This window comes from Geotrypetes seraphini, chromosome 2 (genome assembly GCF_902459505.1).
Source record: "Geotrypetes seraphini chromosome 2, aGeoSer1.1, whole genome shotgun sequence".
NCBI classification, from domain to species: domain Eukaryota; kingdom Metazoa; phylum Chordata; class Amphibia; order Gymnophiona; family Dermophiidae; genus Geotrypetes; species Geotrypetes seraphini.
In genome coordinates, this window is record NC_047085.1 from 494127735 (window position 1) to 494150562 (window position 22828).

The following is a 22828-nucleotide window of genomic DNA, read 5'->3' on the forward strand; positions in this document are numbered from 1 at the left end:
CCTGAAGGAGGATTGAAACTGGATTCATGTTGGGAGGGGTGAAGCTCTGCTTTAAAGATAAGTCACTCCAGTAAGTAAATTAATCAATGGTATAAAAGAAAGTAAATGTTAGCAGATAAAAAAATAAGATAAATGGGAGACACCCAGACCACAACTGCTTATCCAAAATTAAATATTGGATGACCTCGAACAAACTTCAACTGAACGCCTCCAAGACTGAACTACTATGGATTAGGAAAGAAAAATGCTCCTTCCCTAACCTGGGAATCAACTACCTTGATGGCAAAAGACAAAGTACGGAGTCTTGGAATTACTCTCGACTCAAACCTATCACTGTCCAAACGCATCTCACAAATAGTTTCTTCATCTTTCTACTACCTCTGTCAGCATCAAAAGATAAGAAATTACTTCACAGAACAAGACTTCACCCAACTTAGGGTTACCAGACGTCCGGATTTCCTTTTGAGGACAAGACCGGGGGTCCGGACGGCTTTTCAAAACCCGGCACTTCGTCCAGGTTTTAAAAAGCTTTCCTTCAGCCATGAGGGCATCCACGCATGCGCGGATATGACGCGTGACCTCATTGTGTTGTTGTATCTGCACATGCATGGATATCCTACCCGACGAGAGCAGGCAGCGGGGGGCGGAATTGGGGGCAGGGCTAGGATGGGATCAGGGGCATAGCAGGGCGGAACCGGGGCAGGGATGGGTGTGACTGGGCGGGCCTGGGGGCGGATCTAGGGGGTCTGAATTTTCCAGACAGAAAATCTGGTAACCAAAACTCAACTACTCTATGCCTTTATCCTTACACACCTGGATTACTGCAACGCTTTATTCAACAGTCTTACAGCAAAAAAACATCAAGGCCCAGATTCTGTATATGAAAATAGCACAAGGGCTGCACAGGGAATCTACCTGCTGTAATCAGTTTAGCAGCTGCAGCAGGGCACCCGTACCACCCCCCTATGAAGACCGCGAGCAGACATCGCCCCCGACCTGCAAAAATTGGCGGCAGGAGGATTGCCCAATTCCTCCTGCTGCCACCCCCCAAAAAAATCCCCCGGCAGGAGGGATGGCCAGTCCCTCCTGCCAGAATCCCCCAACCCCCACCAACGATCATCAGCAGGAGGGATGCCCAGTCTGTCCTGCCGGAATCCCCCCCAAAAAAAGATCATCGGTAGGAGGGATGCCCAGTCCCTCCCACCAAAGGGCCGACACTCCCCCCCCGATCCCCCCAAAATACCTGATATTAAGTTGGCTGGCCGGATGGATGCTTCCTCCAGCTGGCCAGCAGGCTTGCCTTTACTGAAGGGGGGAGGTGCCTAAGGCCCTGATTGGCCCAGGCGCTTAAGGCCCCTCCTGTAGGAGAAGCCTTAGGCACCTGGGCCAATCGGAATCTTAGGACTCTCTCTTGTGCATTCTGGGATACGCTGGGAGTGGCCTAAGATTTTGATTGGTCAGATCCCTTAGGCCACTCCCATGGCCCACATTCTCAAGCAACAGACTGATCATATGCTTTATGACTGAATTATCAGGTGTTACTTGGGTGATGTCTCTTATCATATAAAAGGGTTAAAGTCAATGTGAGGTTTTAAAAGCAAAACATGTGAGCAGCAATACATTTATTATATGCCTAATAATTAGAGTAATGGATGAGAAAAAGGGAGGTCAGGGTTCAAATCCCACTACATTTTTTGTGATCTTCAGAAAGTCACTTAACCTTCCACTGCCTCAGGAACAAACTTATGGGTTCTTTTACTAAACTATGGCCTTAGTCTAGCCTCGAAGGTTTGTCCCATGCACCAAGGATATTTTTACTGCAGCCATTATTAATGTCGCCATTAGTGTGTGATGATTATTTCATTAGCGCTTACTGTCACCCATTTTGTAGACCGTAAGGACTTACAAAATAAACCTGTGCTAATCAGTTCGCATGTGGTAATGTAGCTGTGCTAACTGAATGCCCACACTCTACCCTGCCCTCTCATGAAAAAAAAAAATTAAATGTTTTTTAGCTGCCGGATTAGCATACCAATTTGGCAGTTACCACAGAATGCCTGAGCACATCCCATGGTATGCCATTTTAAGCTGTAGCTTGCTGCTAGGAACACAGAAATACTTATTCTGACTGTAACTCACCTTGGACTACAACTGAAAAGGTGTGAGCCAAATCCAACTAAATAAATAAGGGCAGGATTCACTAAACCTCCAATCTGCGCACGATCCGTTTCCTATTGCAAGCCGGCTGACTGATTCAGTAAAGGCCTGCATGCAAATGGAGACGATCGTTAGCACGCCCCCTACACGCCACCCTACCCACGGCCAGAGCGATCCTCGCTCATGCGCACACCCTGACAATAGTGACAGGAGAAGCAGCCTCCCGTCACTGCTGTCAGGGCTCAGCCCAGCACAGATCTCTCTTGCCTCTCTTGCTTGCCTCTCCTGCTCTCTGCCGCCGTTCCCTGCAGTGCAAGCTCGTGGTTTTAAAGCGGGCCTGCACTGCGGAGAACGGCAATAGAAGCAAGAGAGTCCGGGAGCAAGGAAGAGAGATCAGGCACCGCAGCCTACTCTCTGCTGCTCTGAAGCTGTGCCCCGAATCTGCCTGCCTTGACTTTCCCCTGCCACCCCACTCTCGCCCCGAATCTCTCCTGCCCTTCCCGAACTGGGAGCCCATGGTTTTAACCCACTGATTAAAGCAAGTTAAAACCACAGGTTCCTTGCCCAACAAAAAAGTTTAAAAAAGAATTTTTTTTTTTAAGTCACGATGCCCCCCCCACGCACCGATGTCTCACAAAAGGCAGGAGGCTTGCCCGACACCCCCTACCCATTCCAAACCCCCTTTCCACCCCCCCTCCCCGTACCTTTAACGGAGCAGGAGGGATGCTCAACCCCTCCTGCTCCCATGACTCCAGCAATAAATCTGATGCCTTAGGCCCCACCCTGTTGCATCTTGTGATGCACGGGGAGGAAGATAAGGCCTCGATTGGCTCAGGTTCCCACCTTGGGAGGGGCCTGGGACGCCTGAGCCAATCATGGACTTCCTTAGGAAGTCCCTGATTGGCTATTACTTTGACTAATCAGGGACTTCCTTAGGCTCAGCCAATCAGCCAAGATCAGGGGGGTAACATGGCAGGAGGGAGTTGGCAACCCTCCTGCCTTTTGTGGGGCATCGGTGCAGGGGGAGGGCATCGCGGGAGAGCGACATCGCGACTTTTTTTTAAAAAAATTTCTTTTTTTAACTTTTTTGACAGGCCTGCCTGTCTTTTTTATTCATTTTTTTATGGGGCAGATATTTTGCGTGTGTAACACACGCAAAATATCTGTGCCATGGAAAAAATGAATAAAAAAGACAGGCAGGCTTGTCAAAAAGCCTGCAGACCTGACAGTAACTCAGTTACCGACAGGTCTGCAGCAGTCGGGTTTGGCAATAGTAAAAACCGACCCAAAATAGCCAAGCAATTGTTAGTGAAGCAATTGCTTGGCTATTTTGCATGGGGTTTTACTAATTTGCACGGGAGGATCGCTACAGGCTTTAGTGAATCAGGCCGGATGGAAATCTGGTCGTTAAGGGCTCGCAAACTAATCAGTACATGATCGGTTTGCTTAGTGAATCTAGCCCTAAGTTCATAAAGGATTAGGGACTTGTATACCACCTCTTTCATTCAAAGTATTTCACATACTCAAGTATTTTCCCTATCTGTCCTGGGGGGCTCACAGTCTATCTAATGAATCTAGGGCAGTGGAGGATTAAGTGACTTGCCCAGGGTCACAAGGAGCAGCGCGGGGTTTGAATCCACAACTAGAGAATGACACGGGGAAAAAAATCTGTCCCAGTCACTGCCCCATCACCAGACCACTGTCCCATTCACCGCCCCGTCCCCACCCTTCCCTCTTGCCACCTCACTGCCCTTCGGCATCCCTCACACGGTCCGTGCATCTCCCTCCCTTCTACCTTCACGGTGCATTTTAAGATTTGAGTAGCTTGTTGAAAGCCGCCGGAGTGTTTGTGCAGTCGTGTGCGTGTGTGGGTGGAAGCTTCTCCTCTGATGCAACCGAGGACGGTGAGACTGTTGTGGAGGCGGGTTGAGAGGTCTGGCCGAGAACCTGCATTGGTAAGAAGACTGTTGCCTGTAGGGGCGAGCAGGTGGAGTCTTCTTTTTAGGTTTGATCAGAGTGTCCCACCTGGTCTCGTGTGCTGAGAGCTTCTGGGTGGTCGAGTCCAGGGATTCTCCGAAGAGTTCATCACCCAGACAAGGTGCGTTAGCCAGGCGATCCTGGTGGTTAATGTCTAGGTCAGAGACTCTCAGCCATGCCAAACGGCGCATAGCCACCGCCATGGCAGATGCGCGGGAGGTCAGCTCAAAAGAGTCGTAGATGGAGCGAACCATGAATTTCCTGAGTTGGAGGAGGCTGGAAATTTGTTGCTGGAAGAGAGGGACCTTACGTTCAGGAAGATATTTCTGTAAGGAGGAGAGCTGTTGCACCAGATGCTTCATATAGAAGGAGAAGTGGAAGGTGTAGTTGTTGGCTCTATTGGCTAGCATGGCATTTTGGAAAAGGCGCTTACCAAATTTATCCATAGTTTTTCCCTCTCTGCCAGGAGGGGTGGAGGCATATACACTGGAACCCTGAGATTTTTTTTAAAGTAGATTCCACCAGGAGGGATTCGTGGGGCAATTGAGGTTTGTCAAACCCTGGGATTGGAATAACTCGGTACAAGCTATCCAATTTGCGAGGGGCCCCGGGAACAGTGAGGGGAGTCTCCCAGTTTTTATAGAAAGTTTCCCGTTAAATGTCGTGGACGGGCAACTTCAGAAATTCCTTGGGAGGTTGCTCAAAGTCTAGGGCATCGAGGAAAGCCTAAGACTTTTTAGAGTCGGACTCTAAGGGGATGGAAAGAGCTGCTGCCATCTCCCTAAGGAATTTAGAAAAAGAGGATTGTTCTGGTTTTGAGGCGGTATCGGTCATGGAGGGTTCGTCGTCGGTTGACGAAGCGTCCTCTTCGGTACCGTGCGGGGAGTCTTCCCACAAGTCTGGGTCTCTAACGTCAGGGTGTGCACTTTTGGACATCGGTGTGGAAGGCTCGGCATGGCGGGTCTTTGAGAGAGATTTGCCTGAGCGCACCGAAGTGGTACCGGGAGAGGAAGACCGATGTCGTTTCTGGGACCGGGAAGGGTCGGCAGCAGTATGGGTATGCACTGTAGGTGTTTCAGCCAAGAGCACCGGCATGGAGGTATTAATCGGTACCGAGGGGGTCGACACCGATGGGACAGTGCGAGGCTCGAACCGGTCCCGTACCGGAAGGTGCGGTGCCAGCAACGCCGGCAACAGTTGTTGGAGTTGTTGCTGGAGCTGCTCCTGTAATTGGTTTTGGAGTATGGCCGCGATGCGGTCATCCAGGGGGGGCACCGGTACCGCTTTTTTCTTCTTCGGTACCATAGGTGCCGCTCTACGCTCCGGCGATGAGGAGGCCGATGATGAGGCACTCACCGATATCGGAGCGGAGCGTTTGCGGGGTCGGTGCGGTGCCGGGAGGGCCGGTGTCGCAACCGTGGCAGGAGGGCGCTTAAGGAAGTGGAAGGCTTCTTAGCCAGCTTACCTGGGCCCAACGACCCCGAAGAAGGGTCTGGTGGTGTCGACGTCGTAGCAGATTCCATGGCAGATCCGGTACCAAATAAAAGATTTTACTGGATCTGCCTGTTTTTTAATGTGCGCTTTTTAAGCGTAGCACAGCGGGTGCAAGTGTCAGCCCGATGCTCTGGACCCAGGCACTGGAGGCACCAATTGTGCGGGTCGGTGAGAGAGATCGGGCGTGCACACCGCTGGCACTTCTTAAAGCCCGGTTGAGGGGGCATGAAGGGAAACACGGCCTCCGCAAAATCGAATCCGGAGGCCTGTATGGTGGCAACAGGCCCCGCCAGGGCCGGCCTGAAAAAATAAAGAAAACTGGACGAGTTTTTTTTGTTTTTTTTTTGAAAGTAAAAATAGGAAATCCGAAAGGAAAAATTAGAAGAAAAACGAAAAATTACGTGAGCGGGAAGGCAGAAACTAGCTTTTCAACGGCCGTTGAAAGCACATGCGTCTTCTTCGCTCCGTGGAAACGAAGAAACTGGGGACCACGCTCTCCTCCGTCGAGTGGGAAGGCACCGCGCATGCGCGGTGCGGCCAACTAGAACTTTCTAGTTAAAAGTGTCCGTACCGGGGCTCCGTCAGTGACGTCACCCATACGTTAAGAATATGCTGCCTGCTTGTCCTGGGATAATGGAAATGATATGAACTATTCTCAGTTGCTTCTGATATTAATTATATATCATAGCTTCAACCGGGAAAAGACCTGAAGAATCTGTCCAGGAGTGAAACGGACTGGCCCTAGTTCTGTTGGGAGCAAGTTAAGTGCTTTATTTTGCTTTTTTTTCCCCAATTCGTTTTTTCATCTTACATCAAGTGTATAATAATACATCAATTGAATCATACACATCACTTGAAATTATTTTCTATTATCTTCTTAAATACATAAATTAAGCCCCTCCCCCACCCTCCCTTTCCACAAATATTGTAAATCAAGCATATCATACATGTGTTATATTCAAAAATATTGATTAAAACCAATAATATAATTATATAGCCCCCCTTTCCCAATATTATAATTATACTTTTAGTCTAAAAAGGTATCTAATCATTACAATATGTTATCAATAGCCCACAAATCTTTTTAAAATGATTATAATTCCCTTTTTGTATGGCAATTGTTCTTTCCATTTTGTATATATGGCATAACGAATTCCACCAGAAGGTGAAATTAAGTCTGGTGTAATTTTTCCAGTTTCTGGTGATATGTTGAATGGCAACTCCTGTCATTATTAATAAAAGTTTGTTATTGCTTGATGAAATTTGACTTTTTATTCTCATAGACGTCCCAAATAGAATTATATCATATGATAGAGCTACATGGTTTTCTAATAAGCAATTAATCTGAGACCAAATTGATTTCCAGGGACAAAAATAAAGTAAATGATCTAGAGTCCCTGCTTCCAGATTAAAGTGCCAGCATCTATTAGACTTAGAGCAGGGGTCTCAAAGTCCCTCCTTGAGGGCCACAATCCAGTCGGGCTTTCAGGATTTCCCCAATGAATATGCATGAGATCTATTTGCATGCACTGTTTTCAATGCATATTCATTGGGGAAATCCTGAAAACCCGACCGGATTGCGGCCCTCAAGGAGGGACTTTGAGATCTCTGACTTAGAGCTATCCAACTTTATTTTGCTTATTAACAAGTGTATATCAAATTTTAACAAACATAAACACTTTCCCTGAATATAAGTATTTTGAAAATGAATATAAAACCAATGCCTGTAAAAATTAATGTTTAGCACATGTGTAAAAATTTTATTTAAAAGACACATAAAAAGAGAGAAAAATTCCCGGGTTTTCTTGACCAGTGATGATGTTCAAGCCCCTTTAAAGTGTTTTGACAAACAAGTCTCTCAAACGCTTGGGTGTTTGAGGTCTTTTCCCAGTTTGAGCTAAAATATTTTAAAGCCTTATTTTACCAAGGACAGGACTTTTCAATTCTGCTTACATCTTAGGATGAATTTTGAAGAAAAAAAAATATATATATATCAAGCAGCCACTAACAATTAATGTAGTAAACAGATTAGGGCACTGCTGATTACACAACAGGCAGGAAACCAGTGGAGAAAATGTAACACGATTTCTTTCCTAACACCTTGGGCTCCTTTTATTAAGCTGCAAGAGCGGTTTTAGTGCGCGCGCGCTAGACACTAACGCCAGCATTGAGCCGCGTGGCGCGGGTTGAGCGCGCAAAAAATACTATCGCAGCTTAGTAAAAGGAGCCCCTTGTCTATCAACTAGGAAAAAACAATGACGGTTGGATAAAGCTGATGCTCAATGAATTGAAAAAGTTCTCTCTGCCACACATGGTCCACAATAATTGGACTTCATTCCATTACAAATGCCGAGATCTGAACCTCTTAAGCCTGGGTTCATGCAGACGTTCAGAGCTTCGGCTGGGTCGGCTCTGGATCAAGCTATTAATTAGAACAACGTGAAAATCTGCCATAAGAATTGCAGTCCACTTCCCTGACCCACCCAGAACTCTTACTTGGAATCGTAATGCTGGAGCACGAGCGTGACGGTGTAAGATACAATCCTCTTCCTGTTGTAAAAGCTCACGCCGCTGTATTTGCCAGGGATCCCAAACAACAAATCTTTAAAACAAAAGACGGAACGCTTTAGAAAAACACATCACAGAGGCAGTGATCTACAAAAGGACTGCTCCTTTCAACTTTTGAAGGTGGAGAGGACTTCGTGGGCGTACTGTATTTTGCTATCGATTGACTTTTACTTGTCCCTAATTCAACATTCTGCTGGAAAACAAAAATTTGTGGATGCTGAGGTCGTTGCTGGCAAAGAGAGAAATGGTTCAGGCATGATGGCTTCCCTTTCCATCTTTCATTCAGTATAATTACATTACATTAGTGATTTCTTTTTTTTTGTAAATCTTTATTCATTTTTGAATCTTACAACAAGTGCATTAAACATAATAAAAACAATTTTCATATATCACTTGTATTTACAATCAAATATTCTTATATGAAAAAATAAATACCCCCCTTTTTATCAATATTCCTATTCCATATGAAATACAATCCCCTCCCCAACCCCACATATATACTACCCATGTGCTAAGATATCTGATCATTAGAGTAATTAGTCAATGGCCCCCATATTTTCTTGAAATTATTAATATTATTAGTTTAAAGTTACATTAGTGATTTCTATTCCACCATTACCTTGCGGTTCAAGGCGGATTACATCCAAACTAAAAACAAGAATGACATTTCAACTTTGAAGTAATAGAATAAACGATGAGATAAAATTTTAAGGGAGAATTATGGGTTTTAGATAATGTTTGGTAACTAGAAAAATTAGAGAGTACTAAGGGTTTATAGAGTGTTGGATGTTGGGTTAGGATAGTTTAACGTGTTTTTTGAAGAGTATGGTTTTCATTTCTTTCTTGAAGGTTTTGGAATCTGTGGATGAAGATAACAGAGTGGTGAGTTGTTTGTCCAACTTAGATGCTTTGGAGGCTATTAAGTTGTCATAACATAACATAACACAACACATAATACAACGGTTGCCATACTGGGACAAACCAAAGGTCTATCAAGCCCAGGATCCTGTTTCCAACAATGGCCAACCCATGTACCCGGCAAGATCACAAGGAGTAAAACAGATTTTATGCTGTTTATCCTAGGACTAAGCAGTAGATTTCCCCAAGGCCATCCTAACGACTTGTGGACTTTTCTTTCAGAAAATTATCCAAATTTTTTCCAAACCCTGCTAAGCCAACTGCTTTTTCACCACATTCTCTGACAATGAATTCCAGAGTCCAACAACATGCTAAGTGAAGAAACATTTTCTCTGGTTTGTTTTAAATCTACTATTTAGTAGTTTCATAGTTTATTTTGGAACAAATAAACAAGCGATTCACATCTACCCTTTCCACCTGACTCAGTATTTTATAGACCTCTATCATATCTTCCCCCTAAGCCATCTCTTCTCCAGGCTGAAGAGCCCTAGCTGCTTTTTAGCCTTTCTTCATAGGGAAGTCATCCCTTTTATCATTTTTCTTGCCCTTCTCTGTACCTTTTCTAATTATGCTATATCTTTTTTCAGATGCAGCGACCAGAATTGCAGTGTTCGAGGTGCATTATAATATTCTCATCTTTGTTTTCCAGCAGCACCCACCAGGACTATCAGGGAAGGTAGTTAGAGTGGCTAAGTGCTATGAAGGAATTTTGGATCTATAATGGAAGGTACCTGCAAGGTACAAAGAAAGAGACATGATTTGGTAGTTGTCTGGGGTGGTGGAAAATGGATAAAGCACAGACCCAGTAACCCGCAACGTTTTGTAGTTTTAGAAGTTGGATCCTTTTAACTGGACCAATGTATAAAACAACCCTATACAGCTGCCAAGTTTCTTTCAAGATCTTCAAGCTAAGGGCTCCTTTTACAAAAGGTACGCTAGCGTTTTTAGCACACGCACCGGATTTAGACAAGCTGAAAATCAATCTTACTGCTTGATTTTTGAAACAATTGTAATCTCTTTTGCAACTTAACCTAGATGCCACTATAAAGAGAACGGCAGTCCTCTAATTGAGGAAGAAAGATTTGCCCCCATCCCCATGAGCTTGGGCCCCATCCCCACAAACCATCTGATCCCATCCACACAAGCCTCAAATAGTTATGACTTTATACTGAACTTATTTTATTTATTAAAGTATAAAAAGAAACAATATTCTGTACAATTGTCATTTTATAAATCACAACTAATACAAAGCAAGGATCAACACACAAGTATCCTCACAAGTATCCCCTCCAGTATCGAGAAAATTGAATAAGCCAAATTACTACAGAATGCTACATAGAAAAATCAAGCTAACAGAATATTTCAGTTACACATGGCAGGAATAGTGTTAGGGGAGTTCAGAGAGCCCTAAGCCACCTGGAAGCTAAAGAAGCACAGCCTGGGCTTTGCAGTCCCCAGTTATGTCTAATACCAGCTCTAGCAGGATATATATTTCAAATCTGATATATTCTAGTTACAAAATAGAAAATACTTTTTTTTCTACCTTTTATTGTCTCATCATTTTAATCTTCACATCATGTTGGTCTCAGGCGCAGGTCTCTGTTTTCTTTTGTCTTCTCTTAACTCACTTGCCAGGGTCTCCTGACCATTTGACATTTCTTCTTTCTCTAAGTTCACCATCCATCTCCTATCTCTGTGTATGCATTGTTCCCCATGTTTAGCGTCTCCCTTCTCTATGTCTCCTATATGCTACTTTCCAGTATTTCCTCTGTGCCCATCTCCCTGCCTTCATTATCTCTCCATTCTATGACCCCCTTCCCCTTGTGTACAGTACCACGCCTCTATATCCCCCTGTCCAGCATCTTCCTTCTCTTTGTGTCCATATACCTCCCATGTCTAGCATTACCCCTGTGTCCAAATACCACCCCATGCAGCATTCCCCTTTTTGGTCCTGTTCCAATGCTCCCCATCCATGCCCACCATCTCTCCTTTTTTTGTATATTTCCCTGTGTCCAGCTTCTCCTCTCTCTTAGTCCCTTACACCAATGTCTCTCTCACACACTCTTCCCTTACACCAATGTCTCTCTCACACACTCTCTTTCCTCCCTCATGTTCAATATTTCACTCACTCTTCCTTCATCCCCTTGGTTCAGCTTTTTTATTTCCCTTTCCTTCTATCTCTTCCTCCCTGCACCTCTCTCCCTTCCCTCTAGCCCCCTTATCATGGGTCCAGCACCTCTGTCCCCTCCCTTCATCACCCAGGTGTGGGTCTGGTAACACTCCCTTCCCTCTTGTACCACTCCACCCATCTCATGGCCCAGCACCTGTTTCCCTTCTCTCCCCAGTCCCCAGACCAGATCCAGTAACTGTCACCCTTCCCTTCAACTCTAGCCAATCCAGCAGCCCAAGCAAACCCCTTCCTCCTCCTCGGATGCAGCAGCAGCCCGCTCCCCCTCTCGCGAGTCCAGCAGCCCCCTCCCACCCTCCCTCTTGTGGATCCAACAGTCCTCGCACCCTTCCTCCCTGGCTTCCAAATGCCGGCTGTAAAAAAAAAAAAAAACCCAAAACACACCACAACAAACCCGCAACTCTCCTGGGTCAGCCCTTTGCACCTCCCGGGGTGGGCCTACCAGCCAGTTGGACGCTTCCTGCATGCAGCATTGCTCATGGAACCTTCTTGCTGCTGCGTCCCTCCTTCCAATGTAACTTCCGGAATATAACAAGCAAGCTATTCTTTATAAGAAGGGTACATGAAATGATGACTTTACAGAGTCAAGCAGCAAAAATGTACAATAAACGGTTGCACAGGAGCCTAACTCCCTTTTCCCCATAGGATCAATGGTTCTGTATTCGCGTTTTGGTATTCACGGGGTTTTCTAGGAATCTAACCCCAGCGAATAGTGAGAATACACTGTATCTAGTTCTGGATTTAAGAAAGGGCACAAAGACCTTTGAAGATACCATACCTTTGAGGGTAGCTGATGTCTGTAGAGTCTTTGGTTCATACTGGTGAATGGTTCTGATGATGTCTGGATCAGCACTGAAATGTTCCCGGTCATTCTGCCAGAAGTTGGCTGGAGACAGCAGCAGGCAGCCATGCTCAGGCAGAAGGTTCCGAAGCTTCTTCAATCCAGGCAGGAGATCAGTGACTTGTAGGCAAACATCCTCCAAGCTTCTGCTGCCAGAGCTGGAACCACACAATCGAGAGAATTGTTTGTTTGATATGTACACCGCTTAGACCTAAGCAGTTTATAAATTTTTAAAAAATATACAAACAAACTCACTCAGTAGTAAAATTGCATAGTACTCAGGATGGAGGTGGAGCAACATTTCCAAGTCTAAAGACAGGACATCTAATACACGCAAAGGAAGCATGTAGAAGATTAACCCCCGAGTAAATTAGCAATTTAACTTTTTCAAAAGCTTTCCCAACCATATTCTAATGATCAGACACCTTAACCACCTTGTTTTATATAAGATATAGGAGGGGTGGGATTGGGAAATATGATAATTGCTAATTGATTTATTATTAATAGATGGGGTGGGTGGGAAGGGATTCTTTTATACTTTAATGATTATAAGTAAGATTGTCAAGTGATTTATTTAAAAATTTTTCTGATTGATTATTATAGACTTGTTGTAAGATATGAAAATGAATAAAGATTTACAAACAAATAAAATCTGGCAACCCTACTTGTAAAAAAAACCAAAAAAAAACGCTTTCCCAACCATCCATTGAAGATCCAAGACTGTGCACATAGTTCAGTGCATACAGGAATGTTATTTAGATTGCTCACATGCCTTTCAATCTTCTTTCTCCTAATTAATCACAACAGTGCCCATTTTCCACTAGAGCAGTTGTTCCCAGAACTATCCTCAGAGTCCCCCTAGTGGTCAGGATATCCACAATGACTATGCTTGAGATCTACATTAGAGAATGACACGGTGACAAAATTCATCACCGTTCCCTTCCCCGCGGATAACCGCGGGAAACCATCTTCAAGTCATTCTTTAAGGAGAGAGGGAAGAATCAGATATAATTGGGCACAACCACTGACCCACAAGCTTTGCTTTGAAGAATGCTGGTGTAGAAGGACTGAGGTTGAAATAGACACTAGAAAATGACATGGGATTATTTCCCGCGGTTATCCGCAGGGACGGGAACGGTGATGAATTTTGTCACCGTGTTATTCTCTAATCCAGTGATTCCCAACCCTGTCCTGGAGGAACACCAGGCCAATCGGGTTTTCAGGCTAGCCCTAATGAATATGCATGAGAGAGATTTGCATATGATGGAAGTGATAGGCATGCAAATTTGCTTCATGCATATTCATTAGGGCTAGCCTGAAAACCCAATTGGCCTGGTGTTCCTCCAGGACAGGGTTGGGAACCACTGCTCTAATCTACATACAATGGGAACAGTGTAGAAGTGTGACTATCTCATACAAATTCATTATAGATATCTGGGTACCAGGAAAATAGGTTTGGCAACCACTGCTCCCAAGTTACTTGGTTAGATTGAATACAGAGAGAGAATAATGGTGCGTCACCTCTAACATTCAATATTAGCAATGATCAAAATACATTTGTGTTTTTAATGGTTTTCAAAATTCATTCATTTAATAAACCAAAGTGATGAGTATTGGGCACATTGCACTGGAAAATAACAAATACGCATGACCAATATGCTATTGACAGCAACAGCAATTAGCCAGCAGTCAACGCTGCAAGGAGCTCAGGGCCCCTTCTGGATTCTGGATTTCATCAAATGGCAGCTGATCCTTATTACGTGCACGTTTAATATATCTAAAAATAAAGACCATCAATGCATGCAGCAAAAGCTATTTAAAAACAGTACTTTTCTATTTAGTTAATGGAAAGGGAAGCCAGTTGGACTGCTGAGAGAGAGAAACAATGTCAAAAGGCAAGTTAAATCTAATTAAGTAAAGGAAAGAAGACACTGGAATGGGAATCAAGTGACCATGTGCAACCAAATCATACAGTCCCATTTTTCCTTGCTCTGGAAAATAAGTAATTAGACCCATTCAATACCTTTCTCTCAGCACATGGTTTCTGATCTCCTCCACAAGCTGGAACACACGTGAAAGTGGTGAGCGAAACACGTCAACAGCAAGGAAGCTCTTGTGCCAGGGAGATACGACTGCTTTCACAAAGATCTGCTGGATGTATGCCACTGGAGGGCCCACATACTGTCAAAAAAAAAAAAAAGATAGGAGGAGGAGGCCTCATATGTTGGGTTAATGTGCTTTTTGCCAAGAATGGACAATTCTACCACATGAGAAAATAAAGGGTCTCATTCACATCTATCGGAAAAGACTGCAAGCTGTCACTGATGCAGAAGTGGGCAATATGCGATATTAAGAATTAAAGGTATGTAAGCTTTTGAACAAAGCAATCTGTGAGTTCAGTTATCAGTGAATGACCAACAGACACAACCTCAAAAGGCGCCAACACTATTTTTTCCTTTTTTTTTGAAACACACTTCCAACACGCTCATGTGGCATTATAGTGAGGATTCAATGAACAGCATACCCTGAAAAAAGCCACAGCACGATGGCTGAAACATCGGATCTACCTGACAAGATGCAGCGAAAATTGCTTTGGACACCAGTTACTGCTCTGTTCGCTCCTAACATTGACCTGTGTTGAATGTTCTATTCATGTGATAGAGTAATAAGCCTTTGAGACTCTTGACAAAGGCATAGATGCCGAAACACTGTCAGTGTCGAGTCTTTGCAGTGCTACATTCAATAAAGTGTATCTTGAATTTTACATCCATGGCTCAATTATAAACATATTTTCCTCACGACTCCTCTGTTGTGCTGTGCTCTTCTCGTCGGTGAGGCCGCCTTGGGCTTTTTTCTTCAGTGTTTTCCTCCCTTCACTATAATATTTTGGTGTACTAATTTTTTTTTTGCCATTACTTTTTCAAGTTTTTCTTCAGAAAACCAGACCAGTTTCCTTTTCCTCTTAATCTTTATTTACTTTCAAAGATTTGTTGCCATTTTTAAGCTCACAATTCACTTCATTACATCAAACCACAAACCACACAATTACTATATATTTCCAGATAATACTTGCTCAATAACTGGCAAATATCCCTAGGATACTTTTTACCAGAAGTTGTGGTAAGAGCGGTTAGCATAGCTGGTTTTAAGAAAGGTTTGGACAATTTCCTGGAGGGAAAGTCCATAGTCTGTTATTGAGAAAGAAATGGGGAAGCCACTGCTTGCCCTGGATCGGTAGCATGGACTGTTGCTACTCTTTGGGTTTTGAATGTTGCTACTCTTTGGGTTTTGATCATGTACTAGTGACCTAGATTGGCCAACCTTGAGAATGGGCTACTGGGCTTGATGGACCATTGGTCTGATCCAGAAAAGCTATTCTTATGTTCTTGAACCAATACCAGGATGGTCACTGTCTAACTATAATGGCTCAGAAAGAACATATCCTTTGTTGTTCATTCTATCATCACTTTCTAACAAGTATAAAAATATACCTCTAGCCAGTTAAACTGAGCTGATATCAACAACCAAACATACTAGCAACTTGTTGTTGTAGAGGGGGGAGGAATGCCACGTTGTTTCACGGGGAAAAACAAAAAATGTGGAGCCGATACGAGAGACTGGCTGTCTTTGTTTTTGGGATAGTCCTGCAGTGTTATGTTGTATTTTATTTTCTTGGTGATGCTTGTTGTTTTCTTCCTCTGATTGCCATTGTTTGCTTATTTTTATCCTGTGCTTGTTTCTCTTGTTGACTCACTAATAAAAGCAGGTATACGTACTTTAAAAGATGTAATAGTAAATGGATCACTGCTTAGTTTTTCACAATTGCAACAAAAATTTGGATTAGAAAAAACACAATATTTTAAATGGATGCAATTGAAGCAGGCTATTCAGGAAGGGTTCCCTGAATGGAAGAATCTTAACACTCAATATAGTTTACCAATCCTTTGTTTTCAAGCGGATTTTCTAGGACACCAAGCCGCAAAATGGTATAAGAAAATAAACAAATTTTTAAACAAAAAAAAGAGATCAGGACTTAGGGATATTTGGAGTATTGAGATAGGACAGATAATTTTTCCATCTCAATGGCAAAAATTTTGGTCCTGGAGAATACATACTACAAGATCAGCATCTATGAGTCAAACATGGTTGTTTTTATTACATAGAGTTTTATGGACCCCTACGAGATTACAAAAATTAGATAGTAATAGATCTAATAGATGCTGGCATTGTAGGATAGAAGTGGGGACATTGGACCATTTACTATTCTTTTGTCCCTGCATTAATTCCTTTTGGAAATTAATTTGGCCCCAAATTAATAATTTATTAGAAAATCATGTTGTACTATCATATGATACAATATTATTTGGAATAGCAATGAGAACACAAAGTCCGATTTCAGCTAATAATAATAAACTTTTATTAATTTTAACAGGGGTCGCCATACAGCAAATTACTCAGAACTGGAAGGATTACACTAAATTGAATTACACTTTTTGGTGGAATTCAATTTGTCATATATATAAAATGGAAAAAGTATTGGCATTACAACAAGGTTATATTAAAAAATTTAATAAAATATGGGGACCATTGACAAATTATTCTACTGATCAGATATAATAACACATGTATAGAACATATAGAAGGGGTAGAGAGGGAAAACTATTGTAATATTAATATGATATAAAATTCTGATAAAGGGTTTATTTAATTCACATTGTAAGAACATTTAATAATAATTTCAAGTGTTTTTTCATAATTGAATGTATTACATGTATTTCACTTGATGTAAGAATTTAAAAAAGAATAAAAAATATTTATTAAAAAAAAAAATGATTTTCAAAAAAAAAAAAAAGAGTTAAAGTTCACAAATTACCTCTCATTAGCAGATATGAACAAGGTTACAGAGACGCAGATCTAGCCAACTGAAATAGAGAATGACACAGTGGCTGTTACCTGCGATAAGCCGCAGGTGACCACGGGTAATCCGCCGAAACAGTGGGGAAAAAACAGTGTTCACTACAGCTATGGAGACAAGGCCATTCACCGTCCTGTGGAGTGGTGAATGGCCTTGTCTCCGCAGCTAAGGGAGGGAACGCGCGCAGTCACCAATCGCGCTCCGTCCCTCCTTACTGATCACCGCCACCCCATTTAAGCATCTCCCTCCCTCCCGATCACCATCGCTGCTGCTGCCCAATTGCCACCCCATCCAAGCATCTCCCTCCCTCCTGATCGCCAATGCCCCATCCAAGCATCTCCCTTTCTCCCTCCCTGCCCCTTACCTTCATGGTGGGCGATTTCTAAATTTTCTTTCTTTTTTTTTTTTTTTTTTTTTTTTTTTTGTTTTTTAAATCTTTATTCATTTTTTTGTGTTACAACAAGTGTTACAAATAAACTCAATAGAAACTTAAATACACACTTGACTAACTCATATATTAATATCAAGTTTAACATTAATATAATAATCCCCTGTCCCACCCTCCTTCCCAACCAATAATACATAATCAATTTTATTGTACATTCTTTAAATATTAATTTAGTATGTAATAATCAAAATTGAAAAGCCCACCCCATTTCCCTCTTTACAATTATCTTATCATGGGAAAAGTTCATTAGAGAAATCATGTTAACGGTCTTCAGATATTTCCAAGTTTTATTTATAGGAAAAATTATCCTTCTTTACAAAAATCGGTTAATGGTCCCCATATTTTTTTAAATTTATTCATGTATCCTTTGTGTGTTGCAATAGCGAGTTCCATTTTATATATGTGGCATACCGAATTCCACCAGAACATATAATTCAATCTATCATGTTGTTTCCAATTGAATGTAATTTGTTGTATTGCAATTCCAGTTAAAATAAATAAAAGTTTGTTATTACTGGATGAAATTTGGCTTTTTGCTCTCATAGTTGTTCCAAATAATATAGTATCATATGTCAAGGCTACTGGATTTTCTAACATTCTGTTAATTTGGGGCCAAATTGATTTCCAGAATGATAGGATAAATGGACAAAAGAATAAAAGATGATCTAATGTCCCAATTTCAATATGACAGTGCCAGCATCTATTAGATCTTGAACTATCTATTTTTTGTAAACGAGTAGGGGTCCAAAAAGCTCTATGAAGAAGAAAAAACCAAGTTTGTCTCATAGATGCTGACACCGTACATTTTAGCCTCCAAGACCAAAGTCGTGGCCATTGAGATGCACTAATTTGGTGTTTTATCTCAATGCTCCAAATGTCTCTAAGACCATTTTTTGGTTTTTTATTTATATATCCGGATATTAATTTATACCACTGTGCGGCTTTGTGACCTATTGAGTCCATCTGGAAACATAAGAATTCCAAACTGTGATATTTAGCGAGATCTTTCCATTCAGGGAACCCTTTCTGAATAGATTGCTTCAATTGCAACCATTTAAAATATTGTGTTTTATTGAGACCAAATTTTTGTTGCAATTGTGAAAACTCCAGCAATTTATCATTTTTAATTACATCATCCAAAGTGCGAATGCCTGCTATCATCCAATGTTTCCAGATGACTTTAAAACCGCCAATTTTGATCTTGGGGTTTAGCCATATAGTTTGGTTGGTTGATTTACTAATTGGAATTTGAGTAAGATTACTTATGTATTTTAGAGTTTTCCAGGTATCCATAAATATTTTATGATCTTTGTATAACCTTGGCATTTTGATACTAATTACATGATTAAGACGTAATGGAAACATAAGCCTCCATTCTAGCCAAAACCAGTCTGGAATATTATCTGTGGGTTCTGGGAGGATCCAATACATACCATGACGTAAGATATAGGCTTGATGATACCTATAAAAGTTGGGAAAATTTACCCCTCCCTCCTTAATTGGTCTTTGTAATGACGCTAGAGCAATTCTTGGTTTTTTATTAAGCCATATAAATTTTGTCAAAGTCCTATTTATTTTTGTATAAAACGAATCTTGAAAAAAAACTGGTATCATCCCCATTTGGTAACATACTACCGGTAAAATCATCATTTTTACAGTTTGTACTCTTCCCCACCAAGATAAATGCAAAGGATTCCATTGCTCACACATTTCTATTATTTTTTGTAATAAGCATTTTTCATTAATTTTCATTGTTTCATCTACTGTTTTTGTTATCAAAATTCCAAGGTATTTAATATATTCTTCCTTCCAAACAAAAGGGAATGTATCAAATAAACCTTTTGTACAATGTATATTTAGTGGAAGAATCTCTGATTTATTCCAATTAATTTTATATCCTGAAAAATTTCCAAATTTCTCAATCAATTCAAGTAGATATGGAATGGTGGATTCTGGATTCTTCAGATATAGTAATAAATCATCTGCATAAGCAGATATCTTATATTCTTTATCTGAATGAGGTATACCCTGTATCTCCTTAGCTTGTTGGATGGCTAATATTAAGGGTTCTAAAACTATATCAAACAGCAAAGGGGATAAGGGACCTCTAAATTTTCTTTCTATGAGCAGCCGGAGTGTTGAAGTTGCATGTAGCTGCCGTAAAGGTCAACGCTCTGGCTGTTCATAGGAAACAAATTTAGAAAATCACCCGCCACAAAGGTAAGGGCTGGAGCAGGGAAGAAGAAAAGGAGGAAAGATGAGGTGGGGAGGAACAGACACTGAAGGGAACTGGGGAAGGTGAGGTGGAGAGGAACAGACGCTGAAGGGAACTGGGGAAGGTAGAGAGGGAGGGAAGGTAGGGTGGAGAGGAACAGATGCTGAAGGGAAATGGTGAAGAGAGAGATTCCAGACTATGGGGGGAGCAGAGGGAAGAAGATAGGCACCAGACCAATTGGGGGTGGGGGGTGGAGGGACAGATGGAAGGAAGAGGCACAGTAACAGAGCATATGGAAGAGACAGAGAAGGCAGACAGTGGATGGAAGGAATTGACTGAGAAGATGAAGAAAGCAGAAACCAGACAACAAAGGTAGAAAAAAAAATTATATTTCTTTTCTTTTTTTGCTTTAGGATAAAGTAGTATATTAGTTGTGTTGATAAAAATTTATAAACAAAGCCCTGCCAGCTGAACATCTCTTTCTCTAGTTCAGCAGCCAGAACTTTGATTTATAAGGAAGGACTAAGCTAAATATTGAGGTACTGAGGCTTTATGGATGCTGCAGGGACAGTGGTCGCGGGGACGGGGCGAGGACAGGGACAAATTTTTTCCCCATGTCATTCTCTAAACTGAATTATTCTGACCATATTAAAATTAAGCAAAATAAAAGAGACACACTATAGCACTTTTAACTTCTGAGAGGTATTTTCTTACTCTGAAGCCTAACAGACAGACCCTCGCAACAAGGTTTGTCAGGCCAAGTTGAAACTAGATCTTGAAAGGCACGTTTACAATGAGCAGTAAATTAAGATGCTATAAGAAAGCAATGTTACTTACATAACATAACTTTATTTTTCTATACCGCCTTAATCAAAAGAATTCTAGGCGGTTTCCACAGAAGAGAAAAACTAGACAATCAGTGAAATACAAAATAGTAATGGTAAGAATACATTACATTAGTGATTTCTATTCCGCCATTACCTTGCGGTTCAAGGCGGATTACATCCAAACTAAAACAAAAACAAGAATTACATTTCAACTTTGAAGTAATAGAATAAGCGATGAGATAACATTTTAAGGAAGAATGGGTTTTAGATAATGTTTGGTAAATAGAAAAAATATTAGAGTATTAGGGTATAGAGAGTGTTGGATGTTGGGTTGGGATTATTGTGCTGGATAAGTTTAACGTGTTTTTTGCAGAGTATGGTTTTAATATCTTTCTTGAAGGTTTTGTAATCTGTGGATGAAGATAACAGAGTGGTGAGTTGTCTGTCCAACTTAGCTGCTTTGGAGGCTATTAGGTTGCCATAAAGTTTTTTTCGTTTGACATTTTTGGATGGTGGGCAATAGAATAGTGAATGGGTTCTTCTGTGTCTGATTATTGTTCAAAGAATAAAAGCACAATTAAGAGATAAATTTATAAGAACATAAGCAATGCCTCCACTGGGTCAGACCCGAGGTCCATCGTGCCCAGCAGTCCGCTCACGCGGCGGCCCAACAGGTCCAGAACCTGCGCAGTAGCCCCCTATCTATACCCCTCTATCCCTTTTTCCAGCAGGAAATTGTCTAATCCTTTCTTGAACTCCAGTACCGTACTCTGTCCTATTACGTCCTCTGGAAGCGCATTCCAGGTGTCCACCACCCGCTGAGTAAAGAAAAACTTCCTAGCATTTGTTTTGAATCTATCCCCTTCCAATTTTTCCGAATGCCCTCTTGTTCTTATATGTTTTGAAAATTTGAAGAATCTATCTCTCTCTACTTTCTCTATGCTCTTCATGATCTTGTAGGTCTCTATCATGTCTCCTCTGAATCTCCTCTTTTCCAGGGAGAAGAGCCCCAGCCTCTCCAATCTTTCAGTGTATGAAAGGGTTTCCATGCCCTTAATCATTCGTGTCGCTCTCCTCTGGACCCTCTCAAGTATCAAATAATACTGCCTTAATTTCTTTTCTGAAAGTGCCATAGGACAGCATGGCTCCGCCGATATAGTTACCCAACCAGGACTGTTTGCTTGCTTGAAATGCAAGCATCCTGTCTAAATAAGACCTAAGTTCACAGCCTAAAATCTTCGGGTATGAAAATAGGTTACAATTCCTGGTTATCTTCACGGGGTTATATAGCACGAAATGAGATAGTAGGTAGGTAGGTGCCAATCCCCAAACTGACTTAAAACAGAGGCATGAAAATTACTCATGCCTCCACTGGCAACCAGTGCAATAATCGGTAATAAGGACTGATACGATCACTTTTCTTCAGGCCAAATACCAGGTTTTACTGAAGAGTAGATTGATTCAGTAGATTTTAACCACATTAGTATGAAAATTATGCATCAGGCATGGAGAAGAAATTTGAGAATGGATGGATGGATGGATATGGCAACAAAGGCAGAGGGGCTGGAATCGCTATGAGTCAAATTGCCAGGAAACAAGGGTGCAGGCATAAAACTGGGGCTGTACTATCGCCCACCTGGTACACCGGAAGGAGTCGGACACGACTTGGAAGCTGAACTGAGACAGGAGTGCAGGACTGGAAGTGTAACAGTGATGGGGGACTTCAACTACCCGGGGATAGACTGGAGTACAGGTCACTCCAACTGCACTAGGGAAACAGGATTTGTAGAAGCCGTGAGGGACTGCTTCATGGAGCAACTAGTCAGGGAACCGACGCGAGGGGGTGCTACTCTTGACCTCATCCTAAACGGATATGGGGGGCCTGCAAGAGGGGTAGAAGTGGGAGGACCACTAGGCAACAGTGACCACAACGCGATCAGATTCACATTAGAAAGGGGGACACCCATAGTAAGGAGGACCGCAACAACTGCGTTCAACTTCAGGAAAGGAAACTATGTTGCTATGAGGGAAATGGTGGGGAGGAAGCTCAGAAACATCTTTAGGATGGAGACTGTAGGAAGCGCCTGGACCCTATTCAGGGACACCCTGCAGGAAGCACAAAGAATGTACGTCCCCAGTTTCAGGAAAGGCTGCAAGAATAAGCGGTCAAAGGACCCTGTTTGGATGTCAACTGAAGTAAAGAGGGCAATAAATGACAAAAAAGTATCCTTCCGGAGATGGAAAAAGGACCCAACGGAAGAAAATCACCAGGCGCACAGG

General features: G+C 42.1%; 1 protein-coding gene across 6 annotated transcripts in view; it reads right to left on the bottom strand.

Annotated features, from left to right (window-relative positions):
• Positions 1–22828, bottom strand: part of SCAP (SREBF chaperone) — a 258977-nt gene that overhangs the window by 134615 nt on the left and 101534 nt on the right. For all 6 annotated transcript variants that reach the window (XM_033931922.1, XM_033931925.1, XM_033931923.1 and 3 more), the window contains 3 exons: positions 14167–14324; positions 12081–12301; positions 8125–8230 (listed from right to left, as the gene is read on the bottom strand). In XM_033931922.1, coding sequence (XP_033787813.1) covers positions 8125–8230; positions 12081–12301; positions 14167–14324 — 485 coding nt within the window. The remainder of the gene's footprint in view (positions 1–8124; positions 8231–12080; positions 12302–14166; positions 14325–22828) is intronic.